Raw genomic sequence first — 26,634 nt, 5'->3', positions numbered from 1 at the left:
TTAATAAGGGTAGCTCACTGTACCTAAATTGTTTGTGCAAACAATGTGGTTTATACTGAAACCTCCTGCTTTCTTCCGGAAGACTGGAATTTTGGTACATTCTAGGCAGAGGGGTGCTCTCATGACCAGTCCCCCCAAAAAACCCTGGACACTGAGTCTATAATAAACTTCCCTGGTACACAGCATTTCACCCATGTTGTCACAACTTATTACTGGGGGAATTAAGCACATTCTATGTAATTCCGTGGGGGAGAGGAAGCTCGCAAATGGTTTCCTCCATATTTCACTCCATGTATCTTTTCCCTTTGCTGATGCTGGCTTATATCCTTCTGTGGTAATACAACAGAGATCGGAGTATGACTATATATGCTGAGTTGAGTCCAGTAAGCCTTCTTAGTGAATCACTGAACATGAGAATGGTTTTGGGAACTCATGACAGAGGCCATAACCCCAGTTTAATCATGGGGAAAACATCAGACAAATTCCAGGTGAGATACTACTAAACATCTAATCAGTACTTCTCGAAACTGTCAAGGTCATCTAAAATAATGAAAAATTGTCACAGCCAAGAGGAACTTAATGAAACATGACAACTAAATGTAATGTGATATCCTGGAACAAAAAAAGAACACTGGGCAAAAACTGAGGAAATCTGAATAAAGTACAATCTTTAATTAATAAAAATGAATATTGGTTCATTAATTGTGACAAACGTACCATATTAATAATGTAAGATATTAGTAGTAGGAGAGACCACGTGTGGGGCAGATAAGAATTTGCTATACTAACTTTACAACTTTTATATAACCCTTAAGCTATCCTAAAATTTAAAAATGCTTATTTAAAAAAAAATCCTGAACACTCATTATGTACAGAATACTGTGCTAAGCGTTAGAAAATTTGCATCTATGTAATTACTTAAGGTAAAGGCATAATCAATTCTATGTAATTCTGCTCCACATCTATTCATTTATCTATATTTTGAAACTATTCACAATAGCAGGAAGGCAAAATTAAAATATTTAGTATGTTTATTTAAATTGACTTCATATTTATATCTTTTTACCCTACTAGGCGGTGACTTCCTGGAAGGTAGAAGCAAATTAGAAGTATCAACCTATTGATCAAGCCCTAAATAAAAATGTTTGCATTCATAAAATGAAGAGACTGGCAAACTTATACTGAAATAGTAATTTGACATAAATTAGAGTGAGCAATAAACATTGATCTGTCTCAAGACACGACTGAAAGTCATGATATTCTTTCAATCTATTGTCTTTTTCCTAAAAGAGCATTTCATGGCTATGTTTCTATGTTTAATGAAACCATCAATAATCTGTATCTTCTAATTAAAACTGTCCCATTGTTATTACTTAAACTTTTCATTCCAATAAACTATTAATTTTGTTTGAAGAGGAAAAGAATGAATGGGGAATAATTCTTCAATATTTGGATTACTATTATAATTCTGAAGCACAGACAACCAAATACCTTTTTGGAGTGTGATTTGTATGTGATTTGAACATGATAAATAGAGTGATAAAAAATTAAATGAACTTTAAGAACTGAAAAATTCTAAGTAATCCCAATGTGAAATTCCACGAAAATAAAACCCAGTGCCTTTGTGGACGATATATCCTTTGTAAACAAACCTGAATAAGCAAGTCTTTAATATAATTTATTGGCCTCTATTCTCCATAGTGGCTAAATCACACCCTTTTAATACAAGCTGCCTTACTTAGCTCACCAAAAAGAATGTAATAGAATCATTGTAGTTGATTCAGTGATTTATTACAAACCATGATATATGGTCAATTGTTTAAAGTTTTTATGCACAATATTCCATAGAAACATAAGGCATTTAAAAAGGCATTTAACTATGAATTTGATTTCTTAAACAATTATAGGAAAATTCAGGTTATCTATTTCATATTAGGTAAGTTTTGTCAGTTTGTTTTCAAAAAATGATCCAAGCTGTAAAAATTATGTGTGTAGCATTGTTCATAGTATTTCTTTCTTCCAACAAAGAAATCTCCAACCTTAGGTAGTTTCAAACATTTAAGTAAAAATTACATTAATTCCCCTCAGTATTTTCTGAAAAATAGAGGAAAGAACTAACTCATTTTATAAGGCCATCACTAGCCTAACATCAAAGCCAGACAAAGATGATACAAAATTAGAGAAAATTTTAGACCAATATCCTTCATGGATGGAGGCAAACCCTCCCCCCAACAAAATCCTCAAAAACTATAGCAAATAGAGTGTCCAGCAATATATAGAAAGATTAATATAATAAAATGGGGTTTATTGTAGGAATGCAATACTGGCTCAATATTTTATCATCAATAAATATTAACATTGAAAACACATGATCATATCAATCAATACAGAAAAAACATTTGGCGAAATTCAATATCCATACATGATAAAACAAACTATCAGCAAAGTAAAAACAGAAGGAAACTTCCTCAACCTGATAAATAGCATCTACAAAAAACCTACAACTACTATCCAACTTACTGTTTAAAGACTGAATGCTTTCCCACTAACATCAGGAAAAACACAAGGATATCTATTCTCACCACTTCTATTCAACATTGTACTCAGAGTTTTAGCCAGTGCAATAATGCAAGAAAAACAAACAAACAAAATCCAGATTGGAAAGAAAGAATTAAAGCTGTTTTAAATTATCATCTAAGTAGAAAACCTAATGGGAACTACAAAAAAACTACTATTACTAATAGGTGATAACAGAAAGATTGTAGATAAGATCAACATATAAAAATCAATTGTATTTCTGTATACTGTAATGAAAAATTGGAAATTAAAATGTAATAAAACATTACCATTTACCAACAGATTAAAAATATGAATGCTAAAGGGATAACTTCAATAAAAGATGTCAAAGACCTGCACTCCCACACCACAGGATACAAAGTCAAAAGTTGATCTACAGATTTAACAAAATTCAAATCAAAATCCCAACAGGATTTTTTGTAAATATAAACAGCTGACTCTAATTTTTATATGGAAAATCAAAGAAACAAGAATAGCTAAAACAATTTTTGGGGAAAAAAAAATAAGCTAGAGGACTTGTGGAACCCTACTTTTTGACTTACTATACAGTACAATAAACAAGAAAAAGGGGTACTGACAAACGGATAGACATAAAGATGAACTTAACAGGAAGGAGTCCAGAAGTAGACCCACACATATACAGTCTATTTTTGACAAAGCTGGGAAGAATTTCAATCAATAAAGGACAATGATTTCAACAAATGATGCTGGAACAACTGAGCATCTCTATACAAAATAGTGAACCTCAACTTAAACTTTGCACCTTATTTAAAAATTTAATTCAAAATGAATCATTATTCTCAGTGTAAAACTGAAAACGATGTGACTTTTAGAAGAAACCATAGGAGAAAATCTTCATAACCTAGGGTGAGGCAGAGTTTTTAGATATGACACCAAAAACAAGATCCATTAAATTTTTTTTGAGAAATTGGATTTCATTAAATTTTTGCTCTACAGGAAAAAATTGTTAAGAAAATAAAAAGACAAGCTACAGACTGGAAGAAAATATTTACAAATCACATGTCCAGTGAAGGACTTGTATCCAAAATATACAAAGACTCTCAAAACTCAATTGGAAGAAAATAACCTAATTAAAAAATAAGCCAGAGATTTGAATAGATGCTTAACTAAAGAATATACACAAATGGAAAATAAACATATGAAAAATATTCAGCATCATTACAAAAATGCAAATTAAAACCACAATATGATATAACTACACATCTATTTGAAGGACGAAAATAAAAAGTATTAACAACACCAGGTGCTTGCTTTCAAGGAAGCACAGCAAGTGGAACTCTCATACATTGCTACTTGGAATAAAAAATGGTACAGCCATTCTGGAAAACAATTTGACAGTTTCTTATATAGTTAAATATATATTTACCATACGATCCAGCAATCCCACTCCTCAGTATTTACCTTAGAGAAATGAAAACTTAGGTTCACACAAAAATATGTACACGAATGTTTGTAACAGCTCTATTCACAATTGCCAAAACCTGGAACAACCCACCTGTCCAACAAATGAATGGATAAACTGTGGTTTATTCATACAATGGAATACTACTGAGAAACAAAAAAGAATAAACTATAGATATATGCAAGAACTTGGAAGAATCTCACACAAAATTTTGCTAAGTAAAAGAAGCCAGTCTCAAAAGGATACATACTGAATGATTCTATTTTTATAACACTATGTTGTTATTATAACATTATCAAAAAAGACAAAACTAAAGTAAAGGAGAACAGATCAATGGCTTTCAGGGATAAGGGAGGGATAAAGGCATGATTATAAAGGTGCAAGTATACAGCACAAGGTAGTTTTGGGGGTGATGGAACTATTCTGTATCCCCATTGTGGAGGTCATTACATGAATTACACTCATGTTTAAATCACAGAGCTGTATGCAGAGAATTAAGTCAACTTTACCACATGATAATTAAAATATAAATTAAAAAAGGACTGTGATGAGTGCAAAAGAGGTTTCCTGGCTAAATGCAGCTCAGTACTATGTCTTTCCCCAATGTAGATGCTCAATTAACATTTGCTGGATAAAAACACTGCAAACTGGATAGTAGTTTCTGCTTCAATATCAGCCTCATTTACATCTCTAAGTTTCAAAAATTTAAGTGACTTTTTGTAGGGTCTTTAACACTTTCTTTCGTGGTAAATGTCACTGAAAGATGCCTCGATTACACAAAAATTTATTTAAAATGTCAAGTGAAAGTTGGGAATCCAAATGTCCCAACCAATTATTTTAAACTTCTTAAAAATGATCATTAATAATCGTAACTCTTACTTTATATTTTGTATGCTTATCTTCCTCATTTAAAAAAGGGTAGGAACTATATCAAAGTCATTACCCAAAGGTATGGTATCAAGAAACAGGAACTTGATAAATGCTTATAGAATTAACCTTTATTAAACATGCAATAAGCTGCATAACTATGCCATTAATTTATTTCATATATTAACTTTTTCTAGGATTTGTCATCTTGCTTGAATTAGCAAGACTAACTTCTAAAAATTATTCTTCTTTCTGGCTCTCACCATGGTGTGTACTCATATCACTAACTCACTACATTTCTGTGATGCTCTACTTTTTTTTAAAGTTTTACTTTTTTTTATTGTATTTGTTTATGAAGTACAGTTTGTTGTTTAAAAATATATTGCTCTATGCTTTAACATTTTCTTTGCTAGAGACATTGTACATTTATTTGGCTGTAGATCCTGTGCAACCAATCAAACCTGTTAGGATCCTGCCACACCCCTATACTGATCTGTGACAACAGGTCGAAGATGCATTAATTCTGATCAGTTAGCTAAGCAGATTGGTCAAATCACACATGTGAATGAATACAAATAATTTCCTCTATTAAAAAAGCAACAACTACCACCTTAAATTTGCTCTTCCTTTGCTTTAAACTATGTAAAAGGGTATTCCTATGCTGTAAAATAATTAATAATATAGCTGAGGTTTTCAGAAGTACCTAGCTCAAGGATTAAACACATTTTTAAAATTTCAAAGATGTTACTCATATTTGCATAAATTTACAGTACAGAGAAAGTATAACTTTCACACTTCTTTTAAATTTATATTTGGTAGAGAATTATTTTACAGCCCTCCACATTACATTCATTGTTTTTAAAGTATTCTTTCTGAATATTCACTTAACATATAATCATCTCCAACTTACCTAGGTAGAAGTCAAATTCTCAATAAAAATTTAAAATTTTACAGCTTCAATAAATTAAACTATGAAATATATTATAATAATGCTAAAACATATTCATTTTCTACATTCTATAATCTATACTTTGATGTCACATTACACCATCACTTGCAAATAAACCAAATTGGAATGCTCTTGTTAGCAACCAGGCAAAAATATAATAAAAAATTACTTCTAATTATAATTGTACTATGTAACTGAAAGATGAAAAAACCACCAATATGATTGAAACACTCAATGCAGTAATTTTATTTTATCAAGTCTACAACTATGATCATAGACCATAATGAGTTTGCTTATTTTTAAAAGAATAAACTATCATATGAAGTTGTAGCTTTCTATATTTTAGTTCTGAGCACACTGTAATATTCATCACACTGATTAGTAAGGACTACTGTCTATTATGAATAAGTACATAATAAATGCAATTTGCAAAAAACAGTTTATACAGACATATATAAGTCCTCAAACTTCCAAATTTTCATAAGTCCCTCATCCATTGGCTTTAATGGGTTTGCATAGCATCTACCATTTACTGTTCAGTCCCTTCACACATGCTACCCTGGAGCATATTATTATGGGCACAGAAGTAGTTCAAATCATAATGAAGCATGCTTTCCTACAAAATTAAAGTAAGGCTAAATTATCCTTTAGGTAATTTTCACAATTTAGCACAATTAATCATGTCTGGATCATGTGGGCCCCAAATTAAGTAAGACTCCTTGGAAATATCCGTTTAAGCTAAATATGATGAAAGGTGAATGAATTTGCTACCTGACTAGATTTACTTAAACATTTTTTTTTCACCTTAACCTGAAATAAAATCACTGCAAAACAATTCTAACATGCAATAAACTTAAAATGAATGTGACAAATGACTGAGTATCATGAGATTGATATTCCTCTAAAATGTTAGCAGAATTAGGAAAAACTGCACAAAAGAGGCTTTTCTGAAACGTGTGAAAAATACAGAGTTATACATATCAATTATAATTGGACTGCATGATTATTAAGTGCACCTAGAGAGAGAGATCATTTCAAAAATTATGAAAACCAAGTTTTTGTAATACAGGTATTCAAAGTTAGCTCTACTCCCCAAACTCTGATATTTATAATACGGAATTTCTAGTAAACTCTTTTTAAAAAAGTTACCTGTTTCTGTAACCATCTTTCATGCCTTCGTTGTTTCCTTCTTAGATTCTTCAACTTGTTCCTTTCTCTTTTATTGAGCCTCTGATTAATGGTACCCAATGAAAAACTGGCTGAGTTCAGGAATTGCAGAGTGGAAAGGTGGTCTTCTTGGTCTGAGGCCTCCAGCATGCTTCTGGTAGCTGAGGGCAGGTCCATCAGGAAAGTCAGGTTGTCAGTATTAGCATGGTCAGAGTACACTGAAGAAGCTTCCAGACCACACTGAAATTCTCTTCCTCTTTGTGTCTGGGTCTCACGGGGAGCCACTGAAAATCTTTGCAGCAGCATATTAGGATCAAAGCTGGATGGATTTTGAAAGGAACAGCTATTTTTACTAGATGGTAAAGGCAAGCCTGAAAGGTCAATAGGCTGTGTTTCATTTAGCCTGGAAAAGGCAGTAGTCTTACTATGCATTTCATATAAAGTGGGTAATAAAGTTAGTTTCTCACTGATGTTCAGATCCAAACTATGTGATTTTCTATGAAAAGCTCTTGCAGCATATCTGCCAGTTGCAAGCTGTGGAACAAAAAGCTGGTATTTAGGATCTGATGCTCTGAAGAGCAGTTTTTCATTCTTCATCTCAAAATATGTTGATCGCACCTCTAGGCAGAGTGCTTCTGTTAATCTCCCAGGGCCATTATTGATTTGGGCCATGGTTAAAAGCCTGTGATTTCTGTTTTTGGAGCTACCACCTGTGAGCAGAGTTTCCTTGTCACAACTTGACTGAATTCTAGGATGTGACAAGTATTTCAGCGATGGTCTCATCAGTCTGCCTGCCTGTGTTGGCTGATAATCGGTCCGGCTCTTGGAGAGATGTACAGCTGCAAGCTGGCCACAGGAACATTTTGGAGTGCTGACAAAATCAAAGCCCCCTAAACGGGCCCCACAGAAAGGGCAATTCAGTTTTCCAACTGTCCACTCGGCCTACAGGTAATAAAGGAAAATAAAGACAACGCCTTCATTGTAAAATAACCGAAGAGAATTGAGCTCAAATAAAAAGAAAAGAAAAGAGAAGGAAAATCAAGCTGATCACATGAAAGTTTTCTATGCCACAGAAAAAGCTAGTTTTCTGTTTTCTGATTAGTAGACAGAATAACAAATGGAAACAAGCCTTCCAATAAATAGAGATAAGCAGCTCCAAAGTTCTGGAATGATAACATATTGCAAATCATGCCTATCCAAACAATACTCCTAAGAATTCTAAAAGAGAATCCCTTAAACAATAGGTTGAATATGGATACAGTGTGAACTAAGGAAAAGAAAAATACACCCTGGAACCAGGAAGGAAATCAGTCTACAGAGCTTAATTTGCAAGTAAAATTTCACAGAAAAGTGTCTGTTTTGATACACTTCTTGCATACCAAGCACTGTGGAAGGGAACTTTTACCCAACCAACAGAATAAAGCTCTTCCTGGCCTTTTACATACAAAAGATATTGACTGCATACATCAATTTATGCATTTTCTATACTCAGATTAGAAAACTAATAACAAACTGGCTTAAAATTATCTTTTCAACAAAGATGGTAGACCATCTGTGGTGTCCTAATATATCTTGTAAAGTTCAGGAAACTTACAAGCAGTGCACTGGCATTTTCCCAGGAAATCATCAAATGTGAGACTAGATGTAAGGGGTATCTATCAAACATTAATTTTTTTTAACAAAAATAGTAAGCAACTCAGTGGAGAAATGTGATTACAGTTTTCCCAAAATCATATTACTTATATGTTTCTAAGGCAGGTGTTTTGAATTGTGAGAAATAACTATACCATACTATTAACAAGGTAAATTCTTGATCTTATGTTTCATTAAGGATCCTTTAAAGTGTAGTATTTTCATTTTGATAATACCAATAAGAGTCACTAATTATCCAGTTTATTTTATATGTGGATATATTGTGTGTGTATATATATGAATGATAAATACAGGATATTTCATTCACTCAACAGGCACCGTTCTGTTTAGGTGCTGTAAACATAGGAATGAACAAAACATAAAAATCCCTAACTTCACAGAGCTTATATTCCAGTGGATGAGCTAAAAAATCAACAAGATAAGCTATATTTGTTTGTGTATAAAATGTATATATTTATATATGTCATATACACTTATGTACATTCATAAGTAATATATATTATTTGTAGTGTGTGTAGCTGTAAAATATAGATATGTATATAAAGCAACTAAGGGAAAAAGACAGTGAGAAGAGGGGTAATTGGGGGAGGGCACTTGATAAGCAATGCATCCAAGAAAAATAGCTCTAAAATGTAGACAAAAAAATTCTGATGGTAGAATAGTCCTAATTTTACTCAGAAACTAAGAAACTTACTTTTTGTATTAGGCAGTTTATCCACTCTGGAAGGGCTTCTATATTCATGTGCCACACATGGCAAATATTTTGAGCATCAATTGAATCATGTCTATCCTGTTATATAAAAATGAATATTAGTAATTACCAGTTCAGAATTTATTTCACAAAATTTATATTTAAGTAAAATTCAAAAATACCAATTCAACTTTAGCTAGAAAGTAAGTACACACTGCCCTCCTTTCCTCACTCCCGTCATTAAAAACAAGCCCACAAGAAGATAACATTTTTTGAGTGAATAACTACCTGTAATTAAAAAAAAACACAAAACACCCTCCATTTCATTAAGTTCATGAAATGAAATTTAAAATGCAACATTAAGTTACTGAATGGACAAATGCAGTGCTTTATTCTTTGTGTGTGTGTGTGTGTGTGTGTGTGTGTGAGTGAGAGAGAGAGAGAGAGAGATAATATAGTGCCATTCATGGCAACTTTCCTCAGCCTTCAGTCTCTGATTCTATCTGGATTCTACGAATGACAGAATAAAGAAGTTGCTATATTCTCTATCAAGATACTTGATAAGTGTGCAGGATGATGAGGAGAGGAACGATAGTGTTCAGAACACACTCCCGCCAAATATGCCACCTTAACATACTGAAAAATGACAGAAGCAGGAAGGTCTCTCCAACCCTTCCCCTGTCCTTTTCCCCTGAAGTTGGTCAAAAGCCTCGGATTTTCTGACCTCCCTTGAAGCATGTCATTAGACTCTCATGTGAGAGGGGCCCCTTTTCTACCTGGAAGAAAGAGCATCCTTATCTCTAAAGAAGGGTCACAGAGAAGAATCAGAACAAACAGGCCTTGCTAAGTTTCCCCCAGTTCATTATCATGCGATAACACCCCCTTCGCCCTATCATACTTCTCTAAAATTGTTCTTTCTTCATCAAACCTAGCTTAAAAACACACATATTTAACCATTTTTTAGGTCTTCATCTCCTAATGAAGGTTCCTATGTCACATAAAACTTACATTCAATAAATGTGCATGCTTTTCTCTTGTTAATATTACTTCCATTATAGGGGTCTCAGCCATGAACCTAGAAGAGGTAGAGAAAAAGATATTCTCCCTCCCCTACAGGAACAATTGTGTAGGCAGCTGAAAAAGCCATCACCAAACTTCAGCTGTGTAAGACCAACAAAATTTTAGAAAAAGAGATCTTAGGCTTTCTAAAGTAGATTTGTAGAAATAAATGTTATATATAATTGAGATAGTACAGCTTTCCAACATGTCAGAAAAATGCAGGGTAGACCAAGATGAAGATATGTGGCTCTTTACTACATATGTGACCTTAGACGAGTTAATTTACCTCTCTGGGTCTGTTTCTTTACCTGTAAAATACTGCTTGATAATTGCTAAGGTCCCTTCTGGGTCTACAAAATTTCACTCTATAAAATGACAGTGATATGGTTTGAAGGTATCCCCCAAAAGTTCATCTGTTAGAAACTTGTTGGCCATTGTAGTGGTGTTAAGAGGTGGGGCTTTTGGGACACAACTGGGTCATAAGGGCTGTGTCCTCATAAATGGATTAATGCTGTTATCACAGAGTTTGGTCCCCTTTTCCTCTCAGTGTCATGTACTCACTTCTGCCTTCCACACTTCCACTATGAGATGACCCTCAGCAGATGCTGGTGCCATGCTCTTGAACTTCCACAATGCCCTTGAACTTCCAGGCCTTCAGAATCATGAGCTGAATAAACTTCTTTATATATATAAAATAATCCAGTCTTTATTTCTAGACTGTCTATTCTATTCTATTCTATTCTATTCTATTCTATTCTATTACAGCAGTAGAAAATGGATTAAGACAGAAAAATGGTACCAAAAAGTGGGGTGGTTGCTGTAACTGATACCTGAAAACATGGAAACAGCTCTGGAATTGGGTAAAGGTTGGAATAGTTTTGAGGAGCAGGCTAGAAAAGCCTGTATTGCCATGAATGGAACATTAAGGGCAATTTTGGTGAGAGCTCAGAAGAAGACCCCAGAGCTAGGGAAAGTCTGAATCTTCTTAGAGCTTATATGTGTGGTTGTGAACAGAATGGTTGGTAGAAATATGGACAGTATAGGCCATTCTCATAAAATCTCAGAGAGAAATGAAGAACAGATATTGTAAACTGAATTAAAGGCCATCCTTGTTATCAATTAGCAAAGACCTTGGCTGAATTGTGTCCATACTGGAGGGTTTTGTGGAATGCAGAACTTAAGAGCAAATGAACTAGGATATCTGGCAGAAAAAATATCTAAGCAGCAAAGCCTTAAGGCTGTTGTGTGGTTACTCTTGAGTGCATACAGTGAGTTGGAAAAGAAACGACTTAAAAATGGAATTTATAATCAAAAGAAGCAGAGTGGAAAGATTTGAAAAAAATCTCAGCCCGGCTGTGTAAAGAGTAAGAAAAGCATGTTCAGGAGGGGAACCCAAGGGTGTGGACCAGTAACCTTCTGCTAAGGAGATTAGCATTGATAGAAGTAATCATCAAGACAATGGGAGAAAGACCCTGAAGGTATTTCAGAGATCTTTGACACTGCCCCTCACACCACAGGCCCAGGGCTCTAGGAAGGCAAAATAGTTTCAGGGGACAGGCTCGGGGAACCCTCCAGGGTCTTGCCAACCAGAGCCACCTTGGATTTCTGTTCCCTGATTTCTGGCATAGCACATATCAGCCACCTCAGCCATAGCTCAAGCAGAATCAGGTACAACTCAACTCACTGCTCTAGAAGGTACAAGCCAAAAGCCTTGGCAAGATTCACATGGTGCTAATTCTATAGTTATGCAGAATGCAAGAGCTGTGTGAGTATAGCTAACTCCACCTAGATTTCAAAGAATGTCACAGACAGCCAAGGGGCTCAGGCAGAAACTGGCCACGGGGGCAGAGCTGCCACAGAAAGTCCCCACTAGAGCAATGCAAAATGGAGCTGTGGAAGTGGGGCCACTCCCAAGACCACAGAACTACAGAGCTACAATCATGCAATGCTAGCCTATGAGAGATGCAGGCATGAGACTCGAACTGAGAGTGCTGAATTGTGGTCTAAGCCCAGCAAATGCATGAGGGCAGGGCTGCCCAAGGCCTTGGGGGCCAACCCTTGCACCAGTATACCCAGATGGTGAGACATGGGAGTGAAAGGAAATTATTTTCCAGCTTTAAGACTTAATGTTGTTTTCTCTGTTTGGCTTCTAACTTACCTGGGGCCTGCTACTCCATTCTTTCCCCTATATTTCCCTTTTGGAATGGGAATGTCTATCCTATGCCTGTCCCAACACTATAATTTGGCAGTAGATCAATTATTTTCACTTCATAGGCTCATAGCTGGAGGAATTTGCCTTGAGACAGTAATGCCTTGAATCTCACCCATACCTCGTTTAGATGAGATGTGACTTTACAGTTTGAACATTTGAGTTGATGCTGAAATGAGTTAAGAATTTTGGGAATATTAGGATGGAATGAATGTATTTTGCATTTGAGAAGAACATAAATTTTGGAGGCCAGGGGCAGAATGCTATGATTTAAATGTTTCCCCCAAAGTTCATGTGTTGGAAACTTGGTTGCCATTGTGGCAATGTTAAGAGGTGGCGCCTTTGGGAGGTGATTGAGTCATGAGGGCTCTGCCCTCATGAATGGATTAATCCTGTTATTGCAGGAGAGGGTTCAGCCCCCTTTTCCTCTCTGTCTTGTGTGCTTATTTCCACCTTCTGCCCTTCAACCACGGAATGACTCTTGCCAGATGATAGCACCAGACCCTTGGACTTCGTAACCTCCAGAACTGTGAGCCAAATAAACTTTTTATGTTTATAAATTACCCAGTCTGTGGTATTCTGTTACAGCAGCAGAAAATGGACCAAGACAGGATAGGATTGGTTGAGAGAAAAAGGGAAAGAGTAAGGCTATTACCCACATACTGTTTCTCAGGATCAGATTTTACATTGAAGCAGCTCCACAAGTTACCCAAGTACGATGCTTTCTCTCTTGGATTTCCTAAGCAGTTGCACTACTAGTTACTAAAATCAGGTTAATAAAATAGCAAACAAATAAATTTCTAAACACATCCTGTAAGTCTGTATTCAAAGTGATATAAAAGGTGCAGGGTTGAATCTCTTTAAGAATACTCCTCTGAAATCTACCTTAGGTTGTATCTTAGAGCAGAGACTACCCAGAATTTCTAGGCTTAATTTCCCAAGCCAGTCCATGCTGGACCTTACACCATTTTTCTCTTCCATCATTAGATCTTAAGATACTAAAAGTTGACCAGACGTAGACAAAAAGTTTCTGTGTGATTTATTTGTATATTGGAAAGATACATAAAGAAGCCATCTCAATCTAATTTTCTTCAGGCAAAAAAAAAATTACAATGTAAATTAGAAAGGGAAAGGGATTTGAGCTATTGTTATATGTTGGACAACATTTCATTATTTTGTAACACTGCACACAACAGTAGTCCATATACTATAAACATAAACCAGTGCTAATCCAAATTCAATATTATAATGATAAAAAAAAACTCTCAAAAAGATTTTGAAATTTTTACAGTTCTAATGTTTTAAAGATCCTACAACACATGTGGAAAATATTCAATGGCAAATAGAAAGTCTTGGGAGGGTTTTTAGTAGGCCAAAGAGAAACTTCAATCTTATGCATAATGCCTGAACTCCAAATTCAGGGTAACAAAATGCAACTTTTCTAACTTTCAATACCGAGAACAATGAGAGGGGGCCAGGCAAGTGCATGGCAACATGAAAAGAATATTATTAAATGGAGGCAAAGTTAAGAAAAGGAAATGCTAGTATTAGTCTCTAGCTCAATCACTTTAACACTCCCTAATATGTCTACTCACAAGAGTAACAAATAAATACACAGCAGTTTATTTTATTCTATTTTCTGATACAATAACCTAGGGAAAATTAAGGCAGAGAAGGATATAATTATTGCTTTCAAGATAGTATAGTGAGTACATATTCCAATCATTCTTCCTTTGAAACCACAGAACCTATAGAAAAGACTTTAAAAAAAAAAGTAGCTGAATTAGAAAGTACAGATGGGGAGCTTTCATGGACCAGAAATTGTGAGGACTCTTTGAGAGATTAATGAAGGAAAAAACAGCATACTGTATTCAAGTACATGATATATAAGAATAACACAAAAATGATCCATGCCACAATGTCAGAAAACAGAAGCAAAAAAGGGGCCCTGGGGAAACTATTGGAGGTAGAGTTGAAGTCTGTCTCCAGGCAGAAATAGTACTTGGGTCAGAAAGAAATAGGGCAGCATGCTAGTTTGGCTGGAAAGGCCTGGAAGAAATGGAGAGTATTTGCAGCAAGTCCAGAGATGAGTTGGTAAGGACCAAACTCTGTTCTTATTGAAAAGAGTACCATGAGAAATAAAGGGAGTGATATAGATTTGTTTGTACTGATAAGATACACACCTAATACTCTTTGTTAAAAAAAAAAAGTAAAAGAGAAATAAATACAGAATGCTTCATATCTTATAATAGTGGTAGTTACATAAGTATGTATACATTGGTCAAAACTCACTGAAATGTGCGTTTTATTATATGTAAATTATACACTAATAAGATAATTCAAAAAATTCAAAAAAATATTCTTTAAAAACAGTGATCAAGAAACACTTGCAAATCACAAAATTTTATTCTCCACCCCCCCAAATTAGCAAAAATTAAAGTATACCTCTTCATACAAATAATTAACAGCAAGAGATCTGCTCCTTTTTGCATTTGTACCTTGGAGAATTAGAGTGCAATATAAATTATCCGGGTTAAATTACTCAGTAAACAGACTTTTTTCAAAAAGTTGTTTGGATATTTCCTTCAAATTTGCAGAAATTAAATTCTCTGGGGAATTCTGTCAAAACTTCAGTTGAATCTAGCCCTCTAAGTTTACTAATTCATCTCATGAACTGGGCAAGAAGGGGTATACTTCTGTGCAGGTCTGTACATGGGTAAGCATATGACAGACTAATAGAAATTTTGAAAAGTGTATCTACCAAAAGCTTGACCTAAACTGCCCTCATAAAGATTTCAAACTTTTAAAGTTGCTTTTAACTTTACAAAAATGTCAGATAAAATTAGAAAGTTTCAAAAGTAACCAAGATTCAGGCTAGCAGAGACTAAAAACTACAAAATTAACTAAACTAAGGCCAAGGACCAATTCCAAGAGTTGATGGAAAAGGAAGTTCTATGTGCCTGGAATAGTGGTAACTGCTTTACATGTATTTTCCCATTTAATCACCATAACATCATGAGATAGTTAATGTAACTAACCCAGTCCTACAGATGGAAAATTGAGACTTTAAGAGGAGAGTTGTCGCTCAAGTTGATATATGATTAGGTGGCAGATTCACATGGGACTTGAACTCATGCAGTCTGGATGAGCGTCCTGCCTTTAGTCACTAGACTGTCAGGTCACAGGCTAAAACAACTCTGGGCAGAAAGCCTTCAGCATCCTTCAAAATCCTCAAGATAAGGCATCTTCAATTTTAGCAAGAGAGGAGAACTTCAAGTCACATTAGTTCTCCACTGGTTTAGCAGTAAGCAAATGGCATGAAAACAAGCAAACATTCTTGGATCCTTTTTCCTAAACCTATAACATAGGTAACAAATGTTAATAGCTATTATTAGATTTGCCCCCTACAAGGAGAAATTCTGGCATTGTTCAGTCATTGGTAATTCTAGGGCTTTCAACTTTAATTATTCTAAGAAATCTATGGACAGCAAATTCTACAGAGATTTTGAGATAGAACAGCAAAACTCTGGTACGTTTCAAGATTCTCTTTTAACTAGCACTAATGAAAATAATCTAGATCAAGATCATAAGCTCTGTGAAGGGCTGCCTTAGAACAGTGTTTCCCCAAATGTGGTCTCTAGATCACTAGCATCAGAGGCCACTGGGGTACTTATTAAAACTTTATACTCCTGGGCCTAAATTCCTACTTACGATCCTCATATACACTAAGGTTAAGAGCCTAGAGACATCTTTTTTAGAATTTGATTTTGTGTGCTTTTGTTATCTACCTTTTCCAACATTTTATATTCTTATAGTGATTAATTTTTAATAACAGTTCAGTCATTACTGGCCTTTCTTTCCAACACATATATAAATTAGGATGACATGGTGTCGAGCTCTTTTACCTGCCCATAATCCTGCTGACTGGGCCAATTGTTAAGCTAGGACTGGGTCTGCAGTGCACGGACCCCTCAAGCCCTTTCACAGACTGGGTCACAAATCCTTCCCATGCCAGGCTGGGTCCCCAGACCCCTCACATGCCAGGCTAGGTCACCAGACCCGTCACACGCAGGTCTATGAGCTAGGTAACTGGCAAACAGGTCCCTGGAAGCTGTGTAGGTTGGAGAGCATGGCCATGAAGGTGGATGCCCAAGGCAGTCAATGTCAGCCAAGGTCGGGGCGCTGCACATGCACACTAACTCCACCCACACACAACTTGTTTACAAAGAATGTGCCACACCACCCCCAACCATCCCTAAGGTGGGGGGGGGGGGCTGATTAAATTATTCTATTTTCACAACACTTGGGAAAAGCACTAAACTGAAGATCCTCTCTATCTTTAGTGTACTTTATCAGGAAGTTTGAGAAAGATATCTTTAAAGGTAGAATACATTGGCAAAAGATGGAAAGAATCTGCAGCCATTAGATTAAAAATAAACAAGGTATATTTAAATGTTTCTAAATGCTTATGTTGATCAAAATGTTAAATACATCCACTCTATTTCATGTTAATATTTTTAGTATTATTACAGTTATAAAAATACGAAGAAAAATGATTTTTCAAATAATTTTATTTTCTATATATTCCAACAACTAAAATATAATTTCATTTTGTTTATGCTCATGACACATAACCCTGTTTTTCATCCGGAAATAATCTTTCATCTCCTGAAAATCTCTCATTTAAATAGTAGAGGCCTTTCTTGTTTTAATTCCCAGGTCCAAATCCCATTAATTGGTAAGCTCCATGGGGACTGCACTATCTTAGTCCTCTTTGTACCCTCAGATTATAAGACATGCCTTGAATATAACAGGTACTTAATAAATGCTGGGTGAACAGATGCCTACTTTGTATAAAATTTTATATATTTCACTGTAATCTTTACTTTTTACCTCCCCTAGCTTCTACCAAAAATATGTCCTGATAACAGAGTGCTTGCTTTTTACTTTATATATTGTTTGAAATTTTTCATTTAGAAATCTGAATTCTCAATAATTTGATTCCATATAGGTCAGGATCCATTATAACAAATTTAAATGGGCTATACAAATCTATTTTTTAAAGAATCTTGGTGAACTTATTAGAAGTGACTCAATAAAAATAAACAGTGTAGCTTTACCTAAATACTTCGCTTCAGAAACAAAATGAAAGAATGGATAGTTTTTGAAAACTAGAATTAATGTGAAACATCCATAATCATACTCATTATCTCCTTCTATTAGAAGCAGACAATTATGCAGATTAGTACAACTCTAATAAATTCTTAAAAAGGCCCTTATAGAGAATACAAACTGGAATGGACTAATAAAGTTGTCTTTTCATTACTACATCCAGAATTTTTTCTGACTTTTCAACATTCTTTCTACATGTAGGAAGGAAAGAAAGAAATATAAAGAAAATTTCTACACTGGTAGAAAGAATAATAGAATATTAATATCAAGGTAATTTAATGGCAATCAACCTATCAATATTTATACAGTAATTACTAGATATAGTGTCGACCATACGAAGAGTGTGAAGAGACTTACTTATTAATATGCCAGGAACTGTGCTTACATGTATTATCTCACTATGCAAATTTCATTATTTCACTTAATCATATAAATTGAACGTGATGTTTAATCACATAACATTGATCAAAACACTAAGAAACCACTATCCACTATAAATTCTTGAAATGCTTTGTGAATATTCCTATGATAATAAACAGGGTCCTAGTTGCAGGTAGGTGAAGGAAGTTTTACAATGTACTTATTCTTATTTTTACTACGTAACAAACATTTATATTGTGCTTACTATTCCCGAGGTACCATTTTGAGAGTTTTTACTATCTTACAGATAAGGAAACTGAAACAAGAGAAATTAAATAACTTTTAAGTAATTTGTCAAGGTCACACGTAAGCAGCAAAACAAAGATTTCCATACAGGCAGGCTGGCTTCATAACCCATGTCCTCCACCAACAATCTTCCAATATTACCTCCTATAACAGATAAATACTATAGTTCTTAAGGCAACAAACTTTCTTATCTCTCTAGCCTGAGTATGTTTTAAGGCATGACACCGCTTTTCTTCCCTAAGCTTACAAAAAACAAAACCAAAACTAGGGCATAACATTTTTTAATTAACCCAAAATAATACACTAATTTATATATGGAGAGGTAGGTTTAGAAAAAATCCCTCAGCTGATTCTGCTATTTGATCCCCCAACTTGACCTCCTTCATTTGAGAACTATTATACAGAGCAAGCACACATTTTCACTAAACAGTTAAAAGTTAAAGCATACTTCCATGCCAAAAAAAAAAGAGGAAAATCAGTACACTGATACAGGTGGGAGGAGCATAAATGACTCAGTTGGGTGTACAGTATTGTTTCCTTTTCTGAAAACTTAGATATGGAGCTCAGGCAAAGACAGACAAGCAGGGTACATACAGACACGTCAATTATAAATGAGACTGCCAACTATTTCACTGGTATTCACACAGTTTTAAAAAATATACATATATGTATGGTATTTGTGATATTTATTTCTAATATAATGTTACAGGTAAAATAGGACATATCCATTATTATTATTTTTTGTGTGTGTGACCGGTAAGGGGATCGCAACCCTTGGCTTGGTGTCGCCCACACCGCGCTCAGCCAGGGAGCGCACCGGCCATCCCTATATAGGATCCGAACCCGCAGCAAGAGCGCCACTATGCTCCCGAGTGCGCCACGGGGCCGGCCAGGAGATATCCATTATTAAATTTACATTTATAAGCCTTAAGTCACTTAATTTTTTAAAAATTGCACAAATACATATATGATAAAACAAGTTTTAATGGGCACACTCAGATGAATGATGAAACTGGAAACGACTGATTTATGGAATTCAAAGCCTTTAAAGTAGTGGCACAGCAGTTTATCTACTTGGGAAAAATTAAACCAAAAATTAGAAAAATTGTTTTACTAGGATTAAGGAAACTTTATTGGACAGAATTTTCATGTCTTAAATTTATCATGCGGGGAAAGCAGGAAGAAAAGAAGGAAAGTAACTAAGCCAATTTCATATAATGTTGTCAGAAAAATGTTGACAAAATAATGTCTGCACATGAAATAATCTGTTCAAGCAGCAGAGGGAGCTAATGCATTTTTTTTGTTTTTTCTTTATGGTAGAGAATGTTTTCGGTTGCTGTGTACAATGAGAACATCATTTAATTTTCAAATTACAAATTTGATGCATTATCTTTTTATTATGTGATCTTTAAGGTTTTTAATTAAGCAGAACAGATAAAATGTAAAAATTTAACTAACCATTTAATTTTATTATATGCTATTTTGAAAAATGTTTAACACTTGGCATTTCCAATATAAGCAATAACATTCATTTAACTAAAGGGTAAAAGTGAGCCATCTATATTATTTAACTACTGCAGCTATAAACACCAGAGGGAACATATTATGTAACAAAAATGTCATTTAGATGAACATTATTAATTAAATGTTCAAAGGGTTATAAATTAAAGGAACCAAAATTCTACTGGACTGCCTGTTTTTTCAATTTGTACTTTGAGAAGTTACTTCAAGGGTGCAAACTTTTTAAAATCAAAAGTTCACAATAGATGAAAAAAAAGTGAAAGCCTCACTTGAGAGCAGATAGGCTCCTTCCATCCGTTCTTGCTACCTTTCTAGTTCACTCTTCACACTATAACCAAATGATCTTTTTACAAGGCAAAGACCATGTACCTTCCTCTCAGTGATTTCTCAGCTCTTAGGATAAAGACTATAGTCTTAATTTGACTTACAAGACCATAAAAGATATGACCAATATCCATCTTTTCAGCCCCAAATCTTGTCAAGATCCCTCTTGATCTCTGAACTCCACTCACTGTAATCTCCCTTAGTTCCATGCACCCACCATAGGGCCTTTGTACATGCTAGTCTTAAAGCTTGGAATGTTCTCCCTCCTGTGCTGCTCTCACTCACTTATCCATCACATCTATACACAAGTCACTTTCTCAGAAAAGCCTTGCCCTTATCTTACAGCTAGGTCCAGCACCCTGTCTATATCCTACTCCTACTGCTCCACTTTTCCTTTTTGCCACTTATATAGCTAATCACTTAATATTTATATGATTGACCAATATTTAATTTTTACATAATTGATCAACATTATAAATATTATTATTATTAATTTTTTTGACCGGTAAGGGGATCGCAACCCTCGGCTTGGTGTCGTCTGCACCACGCTCAGCCAGTGAGCGCACGGGCCATCCCTATACAGGATCCAAACCTGTGGCCTTGACGCTAACAGCACTGCACTCATCTGAGTGAGCCATGGGGCTGGCCCATAAACATTATTTTAATGTTAAATTATAAACTTAACATTACATTACTAATATGTGTTAACATTATTAAGTATAGTATATAATTAATTATAACTATAACATGTTTATAATTATAATGTTATAATAATTATATATTAAATTATAAATTTCTAAAACATCACAAGGACAAACCATCTGTCTTCTGCTCATGTTTTAATTTCCATTGCCTATTACAGAGCCTGTGGTGTCTTAGTCTGCTTGGCTGCAATAACTAAATACCATAGACTGAGTGACTTAAACAACAGGAATTTATTTTCTCACAGTTCTGAAGGCTGAAAGTACAAGAAATGAGTGCCAGCATGTTTGGTGCCCATTCTGGTGAGGGCTCTCTTCCTAGTGTGCAGACAGCTGCCTTCTGTGTCCTTACATGATCTCTCTTCCTCTTTGGAATAGGGCCCCACCCTTATGATCTCTTTTAACCTTAATTACCTCCTAAAGACTCTAACTCCAGATATAGTTACATTGCAGCTTTAATGTATGCATTTAGGGGCAAACAATTTAGTCCACAGCATGTGATATAACTAAGTATGGAATAAATATATGCTGACACTAAGAGAAGGGAGCACAAAATATTAAAAATAAAATAAGCAATAAAAATATGATTTATTTCAGTATTATAGCCATTGAAGGAAAGATGTCACCAGAAAAAATAAAGCCAGAGAGAAAATGGGCAAATTATCTAACCAAAAAGTGAAGGAAGAGGTATATAATCTAATAATCAATCCAGCATTCATTAGTCATATTCATGGCAGCCAGTGCATTGGCAATGTTGTTAAAAGGATGAAACACTTCACAGCCTGGTGATGGGAAAAGAGCCATAATCCAATAATTAAACTGCTTTATAGTAAGTGGTGAACCATTCCTCAGTTCCCAATGTCCTCAACCCATTGTAATTTGGTATCTGCCCCTACAGATCTCACAATTACAATGAACGCTGACAAATTCCCTCTTTGCTAAAACCAATGCAAACTTTTAACTCTCATTCAGGGTCTTTACATACAGCTATACAGTTTGTATGCCAACTCTACATTTCACAGTCTTTCTAGCACCTTCTAGAATTGTGTAGTATACAACCTGCACATTCAAGGCAGTGTCTTGCCTTCTAGATCGCCCTACAACATTCAACACTAATAACCAATCCTTTTTTCTGGAAGATATTTATTCCTTGACTTCTATAACACTATATCCTAATTTCCAGTCTAATTTTTTAATGACTCTTTTGTTCTCCTTTGTGAGCTTCTCTTTTTCTTTCCATCCTATAAATGTTCCTAGACCCTCTTCTCTCTCACTCCATTCACACACTGCATGGTGATCTCATCTACTCTTCCTGCTTCACTCACCACTTAAATGCTGATTACTCCAAAGTTCATACTTTTAGTTCCGATCTCTATTCTGAATTCCATATCCATAGAACCAGCAGCCTACTAAAATATCTGAATGTTCTATAGGCCATGTAAACTTGACACATTCAAAACTGTAACAAAACTAACTGAAACTGAGGACACCACTCCCCACCACAGACTATACAAATGGAGATAATTTCTGTTATTTTACTTTTATGTTTTAGTGTTTTTGTTACCATTTTGGTTTTTGCCCATACTTCATGTATCTTAGGCCTGAAGGTAGGGTGGAAGTTCCCTTATCTCCCTGTGGACACTGCAGATTATCTCAAAACTCCATTCTAAATTCCCTGTCTAAATTCCATGCAGCATGCCTTACTGCATGCCAGTGGCTGGAAAAGTAAAGCTCAAATGTCCCAGATTCCCTTACAGCTCAAGTTCCACACATGACCTAGCTTCCACCAAGCTGATACACCTGCTCAGTATTACAAAAGCAAAAGTGAGGACTGTATATGTAATGTTTCTTGTAGCAAGCTTGGTTTTGGAGATACTTTGTTATTCTGCAGCAAACGTCACAGAAATTCTAGTGTCCAGTTCCTAGCTTTGTGAAGGCTGAGAGGCAAATGAGACTTCCATTTCCTGGCAGTTGTTAGGGCTAAAGAATTGTGGTACTGGAGCCAACAGCTATGGATATTGTTTTCCCAGTTTTCTGATCTTCTATTTTGTTCTGAGGGCCATGTCTGCACAGGGTGTGGAAGACAAGTTATAAGGCCCAGGACTTGCTCAGGATGGAGAAAACCTAAGGAGGAACACCCTATATAAAGCTGGGTTATAACCTCAGTAAAAGGGTAAATGAGAAATAAACCTGCTACTCAGAAGGACACACAAGGAAACCTTCTATCTCAACTTTGTTATTTGGTAGAAGGAAAAATAAAACCTACCCACCAAGATACAGAAGACTTTCTTAAACAAAAAGTACAAAACATAAAGAAAAGAACTAATAAATTCATCTAAATTATATTATGAACTTCTGTTCATCAAATGATACCATAAGAGTGAAATATAAGTTACATAAACTGGGAAGATATTTGCAATACAGTAACCAACAAAGGAACAGTATTTATAATACATAAAGAATTTCCAAAAATCAAAACAAAACCTAATAGAAAAATAGGCAAGAAAAAAAGACATTTTGCAGAAAACACAAATGACCTCTGAGAATGAGAGGTTAAATGCTGGTGAGACTGTCATTTGAAAACAGCTTAGCACTACCCAATAAAGGTGAACATGCACGTACCCTATGAAGCTGCACCTCCACTTCTAGTAATATACTCCTGCCCACGTATGCCAAGATATGTACAAGAAGGCTCACAGAAGCACTGTTTATAAGAGCAAAACAAATAGATATAACAGAAATGTCTATCAAGAATAGAATGAATTACAGATTGTACGGATTAATACACTGGAATACCATACAAAAGTGAAAATAAACTAAAGCTATACTTCGACATGGTAACATTGAGTAAAAGCGGCAATTCCTAGAAGAGTATCTACCTACAGTGTTATTTCATTGATACTAAGTTCAGAAACCAAACACTTATTTATATATATATATAGATAGATAGATAGATAGATAGATAGATAGATAGATAGATAGATAGATAGATACATTTCTTTAATTCTAGTTCCTTTAATAGGCAACAAATTTAGGTAATTTGATATGTGATAAATTTCAGCACAGCATCTGATAAAATTGTTTTTAGGCTCCAACAATTTGTTTGGTGGTTTCTTTTAATTAAAATAGATTATTTTATAGTTCATCTTTAATATTTTTATGAAGTGCCTACATTTGTAAAATATGGTATGTTTTTATAGTTTACAAAAGGATTTCAAGAAAAGCAAATACCAATATGCCCACTACCCAGATTAAGAAATATAACATTAACATTACTTTAAAGGCCTCCTGATAGTCCCTCTCTGACTACACACTACTCCTTCCTCCAAGACTTAACTGTGATATTGAACTATTTTTGTCTTGTTTTTAATAGTTTTTATATGTGTATATTTTATTGTACATACATATATTTTAATATATATTTTTACATATAATTTTAAATTATAATAAAAATTTATATAAATATATATTTTATTTCATGAATTCAAATAGTTTATATATATATTCTTATTATGCATATGCATATATTTTATTTCATATATAAATCTATAGAGACAGAAATCAAATTACTTGGGGATGGGAGCAGGACAAACAGGCATGAGGAAACTTTCTGAGGTAATGAAAATGTTACGAAACTATACTATGGTGGCAGTTGTACAACTAAACATCATTGAATTGTATTCTTACAATGGGTGAATTTCATGGTTTACAAATTATATTTAAAAACTGTAAAAAATACATATGTATATGTATGTGTACGTGTATATACATATATATGCTCACATATTACCTCTTCTGGGAAACCTTCTGTGACTAGCCCAGGCAGAAGTTTGTTTGCATTCTCTGTTACAGTACTTCCCCAAACAGGCTACACTAGTTGGCCTATTTTCAACTAGAATTTAGAGCTCCTAGAAATCTGAATGTTTTTTCAATCCTGTATCACTTTCTTCCACTACCCATTCCAATACTTCCTATAGCAGTCCCTGAACTGTTCTTACTCATTAAATATTTGTTTAAAGGATGAATGAGTGGGAGTTCTCTGGGTAAATGAAAGAACCAGCCACTCTACTGAGAAGGTGTGAAATTGCATGATATCCTGAGGGAGAAGCAAATGCAGCAATGAGAATGTAGAGGCTAAGAGCACTGGCTCTGGAGCCTCATTGCCCAGTCTAATCATAGGTGCACTTAGTAGCAGTGTGAATTCAGGCAAATTATTTCACCTTTTGTGCCTCAGTTTCCTTATCTGTCAAACAGAAATAACAGATTATATTTCACAAAGAGTTAATGTAAGGGGGTTGGCCAGTTAGCTCAGTTGGTTAGAACATGGTGCCGATAACACCAAGGTCAAGGGTTCAGATCCCCATACTGGCCATCCACTAAAAGAAAAAGTTAGTGTAAGAAATGAATAATATAAATAAAGCATTGAAAACAGTACCTAATCAAAAAGCACACAAAAAGGTACTTTACATCATCAGTTACCAGGAAAATGCAAATTAAAACTATAATGATACACTGTCTATAAATGCAAATTAGAAGTATAATGATATACTATCTATCAGAATGGTTAAACTTATAAAGACTGAAATACTAGGTATTGGCAAAGATGCAGAGCAACTTGAATTCTCATACTTCGCTATTGCAAGTGAACATTCACTTTAGAAAACAACTAGCAATTTCTAAAAAAATTAAAATATACCTACCCCATGACCCCCAAATTCATTCCTATGTATATATTAAAAAGGAATAACAAAACATATCAAGAATTTTGCAAAAATTTTGATAGCAGTTTTATTCATAACTTAAAACTGAGATGAGTGAAAATGTCCATCAACAGAAAAACCTGATAAATTGTGGTATATTTATATAAATAGCGTACTACTCAGAAAAAAAAAAGGAACAAACTACACACAAAACATAAATGGATGTCTAAATGACTGACAAAAATAAGTCAGGCCCAAAACAGTACATCCTGTATTATTCCAGCTGAATGAAGTTCAAAAACAGGTGAAACTAGTATATGGTGATAGACTTCAGTTTAGTGGTTGCCTTGTGAGAGGAATAGCATTGCCTAGAAAAGGGGAAGACAGAAATTTCTGGGGTTATTCAACTGTTGTGTATCTTGGTATGATTCACAGCAGGGCTGATAAAATTTATCACATTGTACATTTAATTTTTTTTTACTCTATGTAAATTATACTCAAAAAAATGCTCTTAACCTGAAATTTTTTTTTCCTAATTAAAATGTTATGTCAGTTTTAAAAAAAGTATCTGCATGTAGCAAGTATGCAATTAAAGTTATATACTATTATCAGTTCAGGTTGCCTAATTTGTTAGAGTGGAGAGGAAATAATCATGAACAAGTATGGCTGAGGCAAACAAAACAAAACAAAAACCTGAGTGTTTCCCTCAAAGGAAGGAAGGACACAATAACAGGTGACTATAGTCATGCTCTCTGTTGAATTAAGAATTCCCTGCAAAACCAATGGATTATTTTCTAGTTTGCATCTCTTTGATACTACCTATTCGATATTGCTCTTACAGAAATTTAGGGAATTTTGTTTTTGTAGTTTTGAAAACACTTATTTTTATCAGAATGACCAATCAAATGCTTTTAAATAATATTCAGATTTTCTTGTGGGTTACTTTTATATATAT

At 34.6% G+C, this 26,634-nt stretch overlaps 1 protein-coding gene across 6 annotated transcripts in view; it reads right to left on the bottom strand.

Annotated features, from left to right (window-relative positions):
* RNF180 (ring finger protein 180) overlaps positions 1-26,634 on the bottom strand; it is a 247,587-nt gene that overhangs the window by 178,814 nt on the left and 42,139 nt on the right. For 5 of the 6 annotated variants that reach the window (XM_063086191.1, XM_063086192.1, XM_063086195.1 and 2 more), the window contains 2 exons: positions 9,331-9,426; positions 6,966-7,925 (listed from right to left, as the gene is read on the bottom strand). In XM_063086191.1, the coding sequence (XP_062942261.1) occupies positions 6,966-7,925; positions 9,331-9,426 (1,056 nt within the window). Of the gene's footprint in view, positions 1-6,965; positions 7,926-9,330; positions 9,427-23,601; positions 23,684-26,634 lie in introns of all 6 variants that reach the window. The other variant, XM_063086194.1, reaches the window with a different exon arrangement.

The sequence above is a fragment of the Cynocephalus volans genome, chromosome 2, assembly GCF_027409185.1.
Source record: "Cynocephalus volans isolate mCynVol1 chromosome 2, mCynVol1.pri, whole genome shotgun sequence".
NCBI classification, from domain to species: Eukaryota; Metazoa; Chordata; class Mammalia; order Dermoptera; family Cynocephalidae; genus Cynocephalus; species Cynocephalus volans.
Note: the sequence above shows the minus strand (reverse complement) of the source record. Positions and strands in the feature narration are given on the sequence as shown.